The 13858-nt window shown below is 35.7% G+C and overlaps 1 protein-coding gene across 50 annotated transcripts in view; it reads right to left on the bottom strand.

Annotated features, from left to right (window-relative positions):
- The window catches only part of MPDZ (multiple PDZ domain crumbs cell polarity complex component), a 434463-nt gene that overhangs the window by 44935 nt on the left and 375670 nt on the right, over positions 1–13858 (bottom strand). For all 50 annotated transcript variants that reach the window (XR_014821624.1, XR_014821629.1, XR_014821625.1 and 47 more), the window contains 3 exons: positions 11786–11890; positions 8082–8174; positions 1520–1697 (listed from right to left, as the gene is read on the bottom strand). Coding sequence is in view for 38 of the 50 variants with exons in the window: in XM_084985533.1 (XP_084841659.1) it covers positions 1520–1697; positions 8082–8174; positions 11786–11890 (376 nt within the window). In the remaining 12 variants the exon portion in view is untranslated. The remainder of the gene's footprint in view (positions 1–1519; positions 1698–8081; positions 8175–11785; positions 11891–13858) is intronic.

Raw genomic sequence — 13858 nt, 5'->3', positions numbered from 1 at the left:
GGTCAAAGTATTTAATAGTGAAGGATTCATAAAATAAAATGCCTTGTGATAACTTTAAATTAGAAATTTTATGTAGCACTTTCACTAAAAGAATTCTGTGAAAGAGGACTAAGATATCTAAGGAAAGGTAAAGAAGAAGGAAGATATTTAAAAGCCCATCATTTTTATAAATGGCCAGAAGGGGGGGGGAACCCACCCAACACGGCCCTTGTTTTCTCTCAAGTCTCAAGCTTCTTCTTTCTTCACTTCTCAGAGATAATCAATAAAGGAATAAATGCTTCAATGCCCAAAATGTTCATTTTAAAGTTGTGGCTGATACATATAACCTTCTTCTACAAAATTAAGTCACTTGAGTGATTAAGTTATATGGATTTAGAAAATCAAAGACAATCACCTGTATCAAGCAAAAATAATGGTTGTTATAGAAACAAAGTGATCTGTTTCTAGATGGAAGCTGTCTCTTTTAGTCTATTGTCTAAATCCTGACAAGTCAGCAAATCTGGGTCAGATCCCCTTCCTCTACCCTCTTAACTAAAACTATGATTATGCCGATCAAATAATTCATCACACTGCTCGGAAGGGACTTGATTACTCGTCAAGTATGTCCCGCTTGACAAGCAGGCACAGTGTTTTATCTACTGTGGCATGCCCAGAGCCTGTTAAAGCACCTGGAACACAACAGCTGCTCCAGAAATATTTGTTGAGTAAACGAGGGACTCATGAGAGAAGAGTCTCTTTAAAATATTAAACTTAGCTTTGAATTAAGGGATTAGGTACATTTTGCTCAAATGCTTCTCTCACACATACAGTACTCACACACGTGTACACCCACGTGCATACATACATATGCGTGTGCGAACACACAACCCTCAGTGATGAATGGGTGATGGGCACAGCACTGAGATGGAGGAGAAGCCAAGCCTAGACTGGCAGGGATGGGGAGTGGGGGACAGTCATATAAAAGGCAATAAGAATCTTAGCATAAAATACTTTTATCCAAAAGACCCACTTGGGGAAAAATATGTCGCTAAAAACATTTAACCATTTCTTAAAAATCTCATTTGAGGCTTTAATTATGACATACACATTTTGTGTATATTTATTTATATTTGAGTATGTCATAATATATAAATGTGTATGTCATTTTATATTATATATATATGTGTGTGTGTGTATATATATATATATATATATATATAAACAAGTAATTCCCCAAGAAAGTTTGCTTTGTTCTTTTAAAATAATTAAAACTTAAATTATTTTATCTCAGGGCCAATTTTTTTTTTTAAAGGGTTGATTATACCTCCAAACATCGGTCTGTACACTGATATATAATTTGTCACCATATACTAAAGAGAAGAATTATGGATATGGATGAAAGCAATCAAGTAAGGAAGAAATGCTTTAAGGACAAATGTATTTTACTCTAATGTTGGGTCAGTGTGAAGATGATGATTCCTATGGTAGAGAGGATGGGCCAGGTAGATAATTTTAGCACAGAAAGCTCACTGGAGGGTACCTCTACTATTCTATCTCCAGGTTTCAAGGTTCCGTTTTTGCCAGCTGGACTATCTTCAAGAACATGTTTGATGAAAATGCCCCTCATCACTTCACCATTGCTTAGACGACTCCCCATCCCTCGTCCACCAACAATGCTGATGCCCAGGGACTTGCTTGGTTCTCGCCAAAGTTCAACCCTATAAAAAGAAATAACATTTTAAACTTTCATAAGAAAATACAGAGAAAAAGCCTCATAACATTGGTTTTGGCAATGATTTCTTGAATTATGACACCAACGGCAATGCAACACAAGGAAAAATCGACAAACTGGACGTCGACAAAATTAAAGGCTTTTGTTCATCAAAAGGTACCATTAAGAGAGTAAAATGGCAACCCACAGAGTGAAAAAAAGTTTGCAAATCACATATCTGGTAAGGGATTAATATCCAGAATACATGGAGAACCTTTAAAACTCACCACCAACAAAAGAAACGACCCAATCAAAACACGGGCAAAGGACTTGAATAGACATTCCTCTTGAGACTACATACAAACAGTGAATAAGTGCACCTGACAAGATGCTCAACATCACAGATCCTTAGGGAAATCAAAACTACTAAGAAATACCACCTCACATGCAGTAGGATGGCTAATATTAAAAAACAGAAAGTAAATGCTGGCAAGAAGAAACTGTAGAGGCTATGGAGAAACTAGACTTGTGCACTGTAGGTAGCAATGTGAAATGCTGCAACTGTTATGGAAAAAAGTATGGAAGTTTCTAAAAAAATTAAAAATAGAATTACCATATGATCTGGCAATTCCATTCCTAATACACCCAAAAGAATTCAAAGCAAGGTCTTAAAGACATTGTGTACAACCATATTCATAAAAATGTTATTCACAACAGCCAAAAAGTAGAAGCAAACCAAGTGTCCATGTACAAATGAGTTAATAAAACGGTATATAAATACAATGGAATATTATTCAGCCTTCAAAAAGAAAGGAAATTCTGACATGTGCTAGGACACAGATCAACTGTGAGAACATTATGCTAAATGAGATTAGGCAGCTAAGTGAAATAAAGGGAAAATCCTCTATGATTCCACTTATATGATGTACCTAGAGTAGTCAAACCTATAGAAACACAAAGTAGAATGGTAGTTGCTAGAAGATGAAGGCAGAAGGGAATGAGGAGTTATTATTTGATGGGTACAGTGTTTCAGTTTCGCAAGATGAAAAAAAATCCCAGATGGATGGTGGTGATGGTTACACAACAATGTGAACATACTTAATGCCACTGACCTGTACATTTAAATATGGTTCAAATAGTTCAAAAATAATAAATATATTTTTTAATTCAAAGAAATAAAATATAATTATATATGTTAATTTTTGCAAATATTATTTGCTCAGTTAAGGTTTCACAAGTAGTAAGACATGATTATTTCAAGTATTTTTATAATTATGTGCTTTATAGGGTCTGATAAATACTAATGTGTTTCTGAAGCTAACAGATCAAGCTACTTGATCTGTTACAAATAAATACTGGATTTATGCTCCAGGCTGGGGCACAGATGAATGTAAAAGGACCATTTTCCAGAAGCTCTATTATTGTAGACATTGAAAAATTCAGCTACCCTCAGACAGATGGCAGCTTCTAAGCTTAGCAACCCAATCAAGTTTGTGCATTTCTGCATGCGGCAGGTCAGAAGCTTTCCTCTGCAGAAGTCTGTCTGGTCAAGGAGACCTAGTAACTAACTAACAGGGCATGTGGAGAAATTGCTAATAAGACCCTCGGTGATGTGATCCCACCACCACCTCCTAAACGCATTTCCCACAGCTCTCCACTGCAGCTACCACTCATCCTTCTGCTGTTCCTTAAGTTCATCAGACATGCTCTCCTGCCTTGGGGACTTGGCACTTGCTACTGCCCCTTCCTTGACCAGTTACTCTACCCACGTAAGAAACGCTTGAGCTTATATCCAACAATTATGCATAGCTGTCAGAGCTAAGGATGAATTCAAAGTACATGTCTCATGAAAAGGCTGTAATAGAAGAGTAAGGTGATATGCAGCGAGGTGTCTGGCAAAGAAGAGGGAGCAGCTCAACTAGGGGAAGCAAACAGAGAAGGAGAGCAAAGAGTTCTGAGACAGGTAAATATGACTGCAATCTGCTCCCCACTGCAGGGAGGGAGCCAGTGCCAGACATCAGAAAGGGGATGAAAGCATGGTCCCTCATACCCTCAACCTTGGCAATTAAGGTGCTCCTAGAGGAAAGAAAAGGTTGGATTTAGGACTCCTATGCAGTGAGAGAGGTAAAAAAGACTGGTGATAAAGGAGCCCTATGGGTGGAGTGAGAGGGTGGACAACTGGTCAGATGAAGGTAGATGATGAAACAAACCTTTTCTTTGTCAGCCCCTTTTTCTTTACTAGAACTCTATCATCCTAGAGATCTACTTGTTTACATTAAAAGAGTCTCACCATGATTCTTGAACATAATATATGTGTGTGAATAGCTTAAATTAGTTAAAATCCTATTCATCATTTTCTTTCATTCTAGGAATTCTATTACAGAACCAATTTCTTCCTGTTCCTAAGGTAAAATGGATGGTAAAGTACTAAAGTCAGTAGAGTCAGCCATTGTCTTCAATATTTAAGAATTCAGAATACACAGGTGGGAATTCTCTCTTTTTTCAAAAGGAAAAAAAATCAAAGACATAATGAAAGAACTTGTCTCCTAGGATTCTTTGTGGTTGGTATAAATAAGAAAGTGGTTTTTATGATTTCTTGGTTACTAAAGATAGCAGCAGCAAACACTTATGAAGGGCTTCTCATATGCTCAGTATTTATCTCTGAGTTCCATATACTTTTATTTAATTATCAAATAATCCCTATTTGGCCGATGCTCCTGTCAGCCCCATTTTACAAAGGAAAAGGCACAGGGAGGTCAAACAGCCTCTGTATACTAGCACCGTATGCTTCCCTGGGATTTGGCACAGACAGCCAAATATACCCCTTAAAGCGTTTTCAAAATATACTCCTTAAAACATCAGAGAAGGTAATCCAAGACAAGAGCTGCCAAAATAACCACAGAGCTGAGGAATCAGACTCAGTATTCACAGACCAGAACACGAAAAACATTACATGGAAAGAAAAAGAGAGACCTAGGAAAGAAAAATTTTATAGAATTTGTGCAAAGCTGGTTTTGCAGAAAAAAAATAGCAGCCTTTCTTGAGAACACAGGTTTAAAGAGTGAAATTCAGAAAAGCAAAGGCAAAACAGAACTCTGAGGCTAGGCTGCCTGAACTCCGAACCAAGGCTGCCCTTTTGCTCCTTAGCAATGGTGTGACCCTCTGAAACTTCTTCAATCTCTTTTACTTTCCTGAGCTGGGAAATAGAGCCAATAGAGTCTCTCCATCACAGAGTTGCTGTGAGGATTAAATTAATGAATACATGTAACATGCAAAACAAAGCTTTGGTGCATATGGAGCAATCAACAAATCTCTGATTACTATTATTGTGATGACTAAAAATATGATAACTGAAATAACCTAAGATGTAATATTCAACCCATACGACAAATGAGCAAATGCGTTCCCCAGCAGCTCTATTCTGTTAGGCTTAAACATTGTTTGTAAGATAACGTACCATTTTCTATCCATCAGGTTGACAAAAACTTGTTTAAAAATGATCATGCGATGTGGTAACAACAATATGGGGAAAAGGAAACTTTCATTTACTGGAAATAGAAGTTAAAATTGGTGTAGCCAACTGAAAAAGTAATTTGACAATTTCTAGTAAATAATACAGTTAAATGCATGAGCCAGAAATTCTACTTTTGGATATATACCTAGATAAATTCTCATCCATAAGCACAAGAATTAGATATATTTACCGAACAGAATTGTTCTAATAATGGATAAATGTTAACTACTCAATCATCAATGTGAGAATAAACTGGTATATTCATATATTGAAATGCACTGCAACAGTAAACTGAATGAATTAGATATTTAAGTATCAACAAACTACATCTCCAAGACATTGGCTTAAGACAAAAGTAAGAAAGCTGGCAAATGATACATACAGTATATACGGTACAATGCTTCATGTACATGCTGTACAGCACAGAGAACTCAACCCAATATTCTGGGATAATCTATGTAGGAAATGAATATGAAAGAGAATGGATATGTGTATATGTATAACTGAATCGCTGTTGTACAATAGAAATTATCACAACCTAGTAAATCAACTATACTTCAATAAAACTTTAAAAAATAAAAAAACTAAGCAACATGCTAAAAGCCCAGAAAAAAAAAAAAAGAAAGAAAGAAAATCACAGCCAAGGAGGATGTAACACAGGTTATTTATAATCTTAAAATTTACACTTGGCTAAAAAAAATTTTCTCTATTTCCACACAAAGTAAATTTTTCCTGACTACATGTAAGAATGTTATAGCAGGTTCCCAATATTTTTAAGCATATTCATAACACTTGTTCCTCATTTACTAAAAGATCTGCTTATTTTGGTAGGTTTCCTCATGAACTTCTATGAACTTTGCCCCAAAAGTTCTTTAGGGCTTTTTTATAGGTTAATGAGGGCAGAGTACCTTCTTTAAGATTTATGGAAGTTCCACACTGTAAATTAGTTACTACCTTTACAGAAATCTCTTAGGCTGATGCGAAGGTTAAAATCAAGGTTGAATGTGTTAAATTCTTCTGGTCCAGAAGTTATACCCAATTCCACCTCTCAAGAAAATTCCACAATGAGTCCTGTGCTCAACATTTTTTATCTGCTTTATTCTGTGTAATGATAATGAAGATGATGATAAACCACTAACGGCGACCACTGAGTGCTCACTCTGTACTAAGGACTTCATATGCATTATGATACTGAAGTCACTAAATTCTTCCCCAAGTGTAAAGGTTCTAATGCTTTTTTAATTTTTTAAATAAAAAAGATATTACTATTTCAAAAATGTTTCTTTTAAAATGAAGTATAGTTGATTTTGCATATTAGTGTCAGAAGTACAGCATAGTTTTTCAATATTTTTACAGATCATACTCCATTAAAAGTCATTACAAGATAATGGCCATAATTCCCTGTGCTGTATAACATATCCTTGTTAACTTATCCATTTTTATGGAGTCATTTGTACCTCTTTTTCTTAACCCTAATTTAACCCCCACCTTCTTCCCCCTTTGATAACCACTAGTTTGTTTTCTCTGTGAGTCTGTTTCTGTTTTGTATACACATCTGTTTAATTTTCAGGTCCCACATATAAGTGATATAATACAGTATTTGTCTTTCTCTATCACTTAGCATAATATTCTCGAGATTCATCCATATTGCTACAAATAGCAAAATTTCATTCCTTTAATGGTTTTATATATAGGTATAACTCAATCTAATAAAGATAATTCCATCTAACTTACTCTATCTTCAAATAAATAAGAAACTTAACATCTTATAATATAGCTTCTGCCATAGATCCAGCACTTATATTCTCAACATGGGTAATAATGTAGAGAGATCCTGATTTCTTTAAGCAGCCTAAATAGCATTTAAAGAATTAAAATAAAAAAGTCACTTGAGATGGCTGGAAATGCTTATTGGTTTTGTGAAAGCAACAAAAAACGTTTCCTATGCTTTGAAATGTGACCCAACCTACAAAATGTTTAAATGTGATGGCTGCAGGGACAAGTTCATTTGTGAGCAAAGAAAATCATCAAACTGTATTACACATTTCCAGAGCAGAAAAATTTTGTCTTGAGAATTTTATTTATTTGTTGTTGGATAAATATTAAGTATTTACTACATAAAAGACAACTTTGTGATGGTCACCTTTAGATCTGTTTAGAGAAAGCACACAGTGATTATATTATATGCTTAATGCAAAATAGGTACATTTTTCATTATTTTGTGTGTCTATACATCTCGCCTTCCAAATACACAAGAGCTTTCTTAAAGGCAGGATTTATGTCTTACACTTCCCTGTTATTCACGAAATAATCTGCCTCTCATCTGGGTCCATAATCAGGACTCAATGAATTCTTATTAAACTTAATTTCATTCTACTTGGCATGAACATGAAAATACACTTTAGTGATATGTAGTGATTTATCTGAGCATATTTATGAAAACTGTCTTTTCTATTATATATGAAATTCATTCTAGACAGAGCATGGGTTAGAATACCTGCAGCCTATGATAAGATGTTTACAGGTACATTTTGAATATATGTTTGACTTATCTAGTTTCTACAAATGCTAGAACGAATTTAACATTTGGTGGTATATCTAAGATCAACTCTAGAGAAAAAAAATGACCTATTCTAATTATGCATACTTTTCTCTAATTAATTTTATTTCATCCCCACATGTGCCCAATCCCAGAATACAGGATTTTAAGCTTGTGTGAGGCACAGTATCTTCTCTACTGTGCACATGAAGAAGTGGAGGGTAAGAGATATTAAACAGCTTGCTCAGAGTCACAGTAGCAAGCTGTAATCCAGTACTTGAAACCACCCCTCCCTATCTTTAAACACTGAGTAGGCAGGAGGCAGAAATAGTCCTTACCGCCTGGGCTGATTCCAATTGCTGTATGCTGCATTTTGAAGTTCACTTTCTTCCCCCTCTCCTTCTTCTCGTTCTGGTAGCTCTGGAATGTCTCTGTTAAAAAAGAGTTACACAGTGAGTACTCCAAAGTCCTACTAAAACCATGCAAGGTTGCATTATATGTACTTTATTATTGTTTCAGCTAAAAATAAATTGCTTTGTATTTTCACCATACTTGGCTGATTAAGTAACATTTTACATTAAAGGGAAAGTGAAACATGATTAAACAAAATAAGAGCACTGTATTAGAATCAGTCATCTATGATAGAGCTGAACACAAAGAATCTTGCCTAGTCTGTTTCTTTCCTAATGAAACATGGATGAATAAAGGAAAGGAATGAACAAAAGGGAACAAATGCCAGAATTTTTAAAGAACAACTGTGCAACAAGTATTTCTTAAATGCTTACCACACGCAAGAAGGTAGAAGCACCATGTGGGTGATAAGCTTGCACAGCCCTGACTGATCCCTGGCCTGAAAGAACTTATCAAGTATGGCAGGAGTACAGTATCTCTGCTTCTTCAGAATGCACCAGTGCTTTCCCTTCAACTTTTGAAGACAGATGGAAAATGCTTAGGGTCCAGCTTTAGCCCATCTAAAGGAGCCAGACACAGAATTCTCCTTACAGGAAGCAGTTCATGTTCAAGGACAGTTTTCAGTTTCCGTAGGAATTCAGATCTTGCCAAATGGCAGGCATATAACAAAATGCACCCAATCTGTTAAGTGAGTATAAATAAAACTATAAAATAATAACCTTGTCACGAAATAGTTTGGTTTTCCAAAGTACATGTCACATCAATAAATGGCATTGTAAGGGCAATAGAGAATAGTTAAGTCAATTATGGTGTAGCCTGACGCTGTGAGTAACAATTGGATTTCTTAAGAAATATGTCCACATATTCTTTTGCAAATAGAGGTTTTACAAATTCTATCTCAATAAATGTTTAAAGTTGTTTTTTATAGAAACTGTAAAAATCTAAAGAAAGAATATGTTTGAAGTTCTCTTGCGATACAGTGGGTAACGGATCCAGCATTTTCACTATAATGGCTTGGGCTGCTGCTGTGGCGTGGGTTCCATCTGTCAAATTATATCATCTTTAGATTTTGAGATCAGATGTCATCTAATCTGATAAACCATTTGTGTTTGAACGTGTTTCCCAATATTTCTGCCAAACGACTGTCCAGGCTCTCCTTGAAATCTCACTCTTTCTTTGAACTGAATGTTAGATTTTTGTCTTTCATCTGTTAAAAGGAAATCCACTTGCTTGTGGTTCCTGCCCATCAGTTGTGTGACTGAATTCCCCTCCTGTGTAAACAGAGGAAGGAGGCTCTGAATGAGGCTGAGATTCCCACAGCCTAGTCCTGACAGTGAGACAAGACTGCCGGGATCCAAAAGAAGCTTTTTAAAACAATTTTAAGAAGCTGACTGAGAACTAAACAGCCTGAGTGAAGCTCGATCCGGAAGACTCAAGGCAGAGAGGGGAAACAAAGGCCTAACCCTCGGAAACACCACTGGAGAGAAGAGGACAGAAAAAGCAGGCATAGAATATGGATGAGAAGGAGAACTTAGAAGAGTCCCTAAAATATTCAGTTCTTTCCCCTAAAGCCTAACCTGGGGAAGCTACTCAGACAGAAACACACACACACTGCATCACATGTTGCTTCATTTTGAGTTGGGAAAGGATGAATAGCCAAAGTCTTCAGATACAAAGCCCTGTTCTCTTTAAATGATTCTCCAATCTCGAATCATTTCACTAACACAGATATGCTCTTATAAATGTGCTGATTATCTCTATCTGTCTTAGAGTGGGGTTTGTGGGATTCATGTTGAGTGCTCCAAAGAGTAGAATGGACCGGTTCTGTTCCTCCTGCACTCGGTCAGCCAAGAATGAATTAGTCTTCATTGCACCTGTGTCTGATTGTTGACTATCAATGAAATGTCTGTCACTTATAATAACTAATTCACTCTATATCTGCATTAAGATGCCAGAAGCTGGCACAAGGTCACATAGTAAAGGTGCAGAGTCAAGACCTGAACTGAGGCCATCTTACTACAAAACCTGAGTTTTTAACTTCCATGCTATGCTGTCCCATATTTTTATACTGGGTTTGTGCAATTCTTTCTTTGGATCCCAATGGTTAAGAATATGGAGACTGAACACTTGCATTTTAACCTTGGCTCTGCCATTTAACATCCATGAAGCTTGGGCAAGTAACTTAACCTCTCTGGTGCAGATTCCTCCTGTGTAGAACTCAGACTGTTTTGAGAACTTATATTAATAGCAAATATAATTTTTCTGCAGGGAATCAGCCAGTCACAGCCCTGGACAATTTAGACCATTTTCCTTTCTGTGCTGGGAGGGAAGCACAGTGATCAAAGGGATTCTCACTCTAGCATTAAAATTTTGAGTGCTTTTAAAGCCTCAGAACTTAATAAAAATCATGTTACTTTGGCATATTTTTTAATTAAGCCATTTGAAATGCTACTTCAGAGAGATGCTGGAATTACTACTTTTTCCATTTTAACAGGAAGTATCAGGGCCACTTTAACAAATCTATGGCATTAACCCTGCGACGGAAATTCTAGAGAGGAGCATGGCTGAGCTTTGCGCAGGGTGGAATGAATACTCCTTTTCCCATAAAATTCAAGAGGCCCCCAGGGCTATGACATTCCTTCCCTTTGTTAAATGTGTAACACACCTTTTCCTTCTTTAACACTTTCTGTATTACTGTGCAATTGTAAAAGAAATAATAATATGATGTCATGAAGCCTGCAGAGTCACTGGACACCAGAGCATTCTGGGATGTTTTGACACCCTCTAAGGAATGGTAGAAGTTTTGTGAGAAGACCTCAAATGTTTGCAAAGACATTTCTCCTCTACAGCATGCTTAAAGGAAATCTGTTACTCAGCTGCTAATTCAAGGCAGGCGGGGGGGCGGGGGGGGGGAGGAAACGGGACACAGGCCCACAATTGAAAGTATACAATGATTCATTATTCACTAAAAAGAAACTTGAAATTATTTCTCTCCCATTGCTGAACTCAGCAACAGCATCAAAACCTACTTTCTGCCATTCCTAAGGAGGGGAAAAACTTCTCCTATCTTATTTAAAGGTTCTTAATATACTGTGTTTATCAAGAAGTTCTAAAAAGCTATACACTCTATTTCCTAACATGCATATACAAAGACATTCAGTTCAACGTTCTCCAAAAGAGTAAAAAGTAAACATTAAAAATGTTTCTGAATCTGGAGGAGGTATGTCAATAAAGAAATAAATAAAATTTCTAAAAATGTTTGAAAATATTTATGAAAGAGGAAAAGTGCTAACAATACCATATAAATTATAGATTTCAGGTAGTTAATGAAATCATATTCTTATCTGCAGTGAATTCCCAAAACTCGGTATATTGAAAGTGCTATATTCAGTGGTACAACTAAAGGTGGTTTAATTTATTGATTTGAATTTTCTCATTTGTTCCAAATTTTCCACACTATATGATCACTTCTTAAGCAATATGGGTGAAAGGGGTGAATATTTCTTAAAATCTTGAGAGGAAATGAATTCAGTCTTTTTCACTTCCAGTCCTCCTGACTCTGGATTCAAAACTGTTCTTTATGACTTGCTGTATCATTTATCCACTATAGCAGATTTACTGTTTTACTTACCTTCCAGTGTATGAAGAAAAATTATCCAATGCCATTATTCCTCCAGATTGTTGTCCCAAGTTTATTTTGAACTCTTCCAAATGTTCTGCAGGCACATAAGTAATTCTGGAACAAGACATAATCCATGAAAGCAAAGAGAAACAAAGTTTTGACTGTTAAGAAAATTTTCCAAATATGAAATAAAATTATATTGTCCTTTCATCTCTCCTTTTCACACAACCTATTTAAACCAGCTCACTTAGTAGAGAGTGCAAACTTCAGAAAGAAAAAGTATCCTATAGGGAGGAATAACAACAGAAACTGATATTTTAAATGCTACTTAAAACTAGGTGTTTACCAATATTCATATGGGGAAGGAAAACAGCATTTTATCTTTCCAAATGAGAGAACTAACAGCAATTTTTTGAAATTAGAAAAATCTTTAAATCCGTAGAAAAATAATTGTCAGTAGTAACATTTATTTTATCCAAAGACTTTTGGGTTTCTCAGCAGAAACAAATTAGATAAACTCTACTAAAACACTGGGTTTCCCAAACTACCTTACATTCTCCCATAATAAGTAATTAGGGATATTAACAAGTATTATTAGTAAGTATATCCTAGCTTTATTAAGGTATGAACTCTTCAAGTCTAAAGTTAAATCATTATAAGTTTATGTAAAGACTCTCTTACTAACTTGTAGCAAGTTCTTGGAAGTTCATTTTGGTTTCAGAGAAAAGCCTACTGTTTACACTTGAATGGTCACTTACTAATTCAAAAAGTACTGGCTGAACACATATAACAGAGAAGGCGCTAAGCAAGATGCTGGCTATAGCCACAATGCTTAGAAATTGACATTTCAAAATTCAAATTTTCTGCTATCCTATAGGGCTATAGAATTGACATACCTACTTAAGAAGGATGCTCTAAGATCCTCAAATTAATGAATAGTAAGGCAAAAGAAATACTGCATTTAAAGTTGGTTCAGCATATTTGTGCAATGGAACAAAATTATGTATCAAAAACGCACAATACAAAAATCATGAAGACTCTCAAACCAGCTAAACATAAACTTACCCATGAAGACACCATGTATTAAAACCTTAGTGCTTGAGGGTAAGGATAAAGGATTGCCTTTATTTTATATTAAAGTAAGATTTACACCAATGGCATAATTTATTGAGTGAGGAGAATATATAATTTCAGGCACATTGGTAATCCCAACAAAAAGCATTCACTCTTTGGAGGTTCGGAGTCAGAGGACACAGTTTTGTTGCCTCTCAGGAACATAACATAAGGCCAAATCACCACCAATGAAACTCCATATCCTCAATCACAAAAAGGATGTCACTTTTTATGAGTTTATGGTAAGCTGAGAAGCATAATATAACGAATGTAAGGCGGTGCTCTAACAGAGCATCAGCCAGCCTGGCCACACCCCATCACTCTGCCAGAGGCCAAAGAGCCTTCTGATACTTCATGACACTCTTACTTCAGGGATCAAACTGAAGCACAAAGCACCATTCAGTGGCTATAGGATTAGGCTGGGTGTGAGAGTTGCATTCTAATTCTGGCCCTATTTAATTTATTCATCTATAAAAATACATACTCTATAGTGTCACAAAAGTATATTAAATAGAAATCTGGCATTTATCCCTTCGAAGGAATGAGCCAAAAAAGGTATAATACATTATTACATTGGGAAAGAAGACTGTCTTTTATATACAAAAAAATAAACATAAAACATAAACCCAGAAAAGCTTATTCAAGAAAACTGGTATTATTTCTGAAGGTTCAATAAAGGAAAAGCTCATACAAATAAAACTTAAAGAAAAAAAAAGTCAGGAAGAGGTAAGGAGAGAAAGCTAGAATACAAAAGGAAAATAATAATAATAAATTCAAAGTATTTAATTTTTAAAATTGGCTTGAGAAGGAAAAGGTGTTTCTAACCCAAACACTGTTGAAAATGAATTTCCCTCCCTATCGGTTCAAAATTGTCTACAATTTTACCAAATTGTAGAAAGAGCTTTCTCTTTCTATGAGGGTGAGGGAGAAAGAGCTTTACAAATATGTTCAGATATTTTAGGGAGCAGC

This window comes from Sus scrofa, chromosome 1 (assembly GCF_054392235.1).
Source record: "Sus scrofa isolate SSC_HxYL_T2T_F1_AM1 chromosome 1, Sscrofa_HxYL_maternal_Yorkshire_Landrace_v2.0, whole genome shotgun sequence".
Lineage (NCBI taxonomy): Eukaryota > Metazoa > Chordata > Mammalia > Artiodactyla > Suidae > Sus > Sus scrofa.
This window is presented reverse-complemented; position numbering and strand designations above follow the sequence as displayed.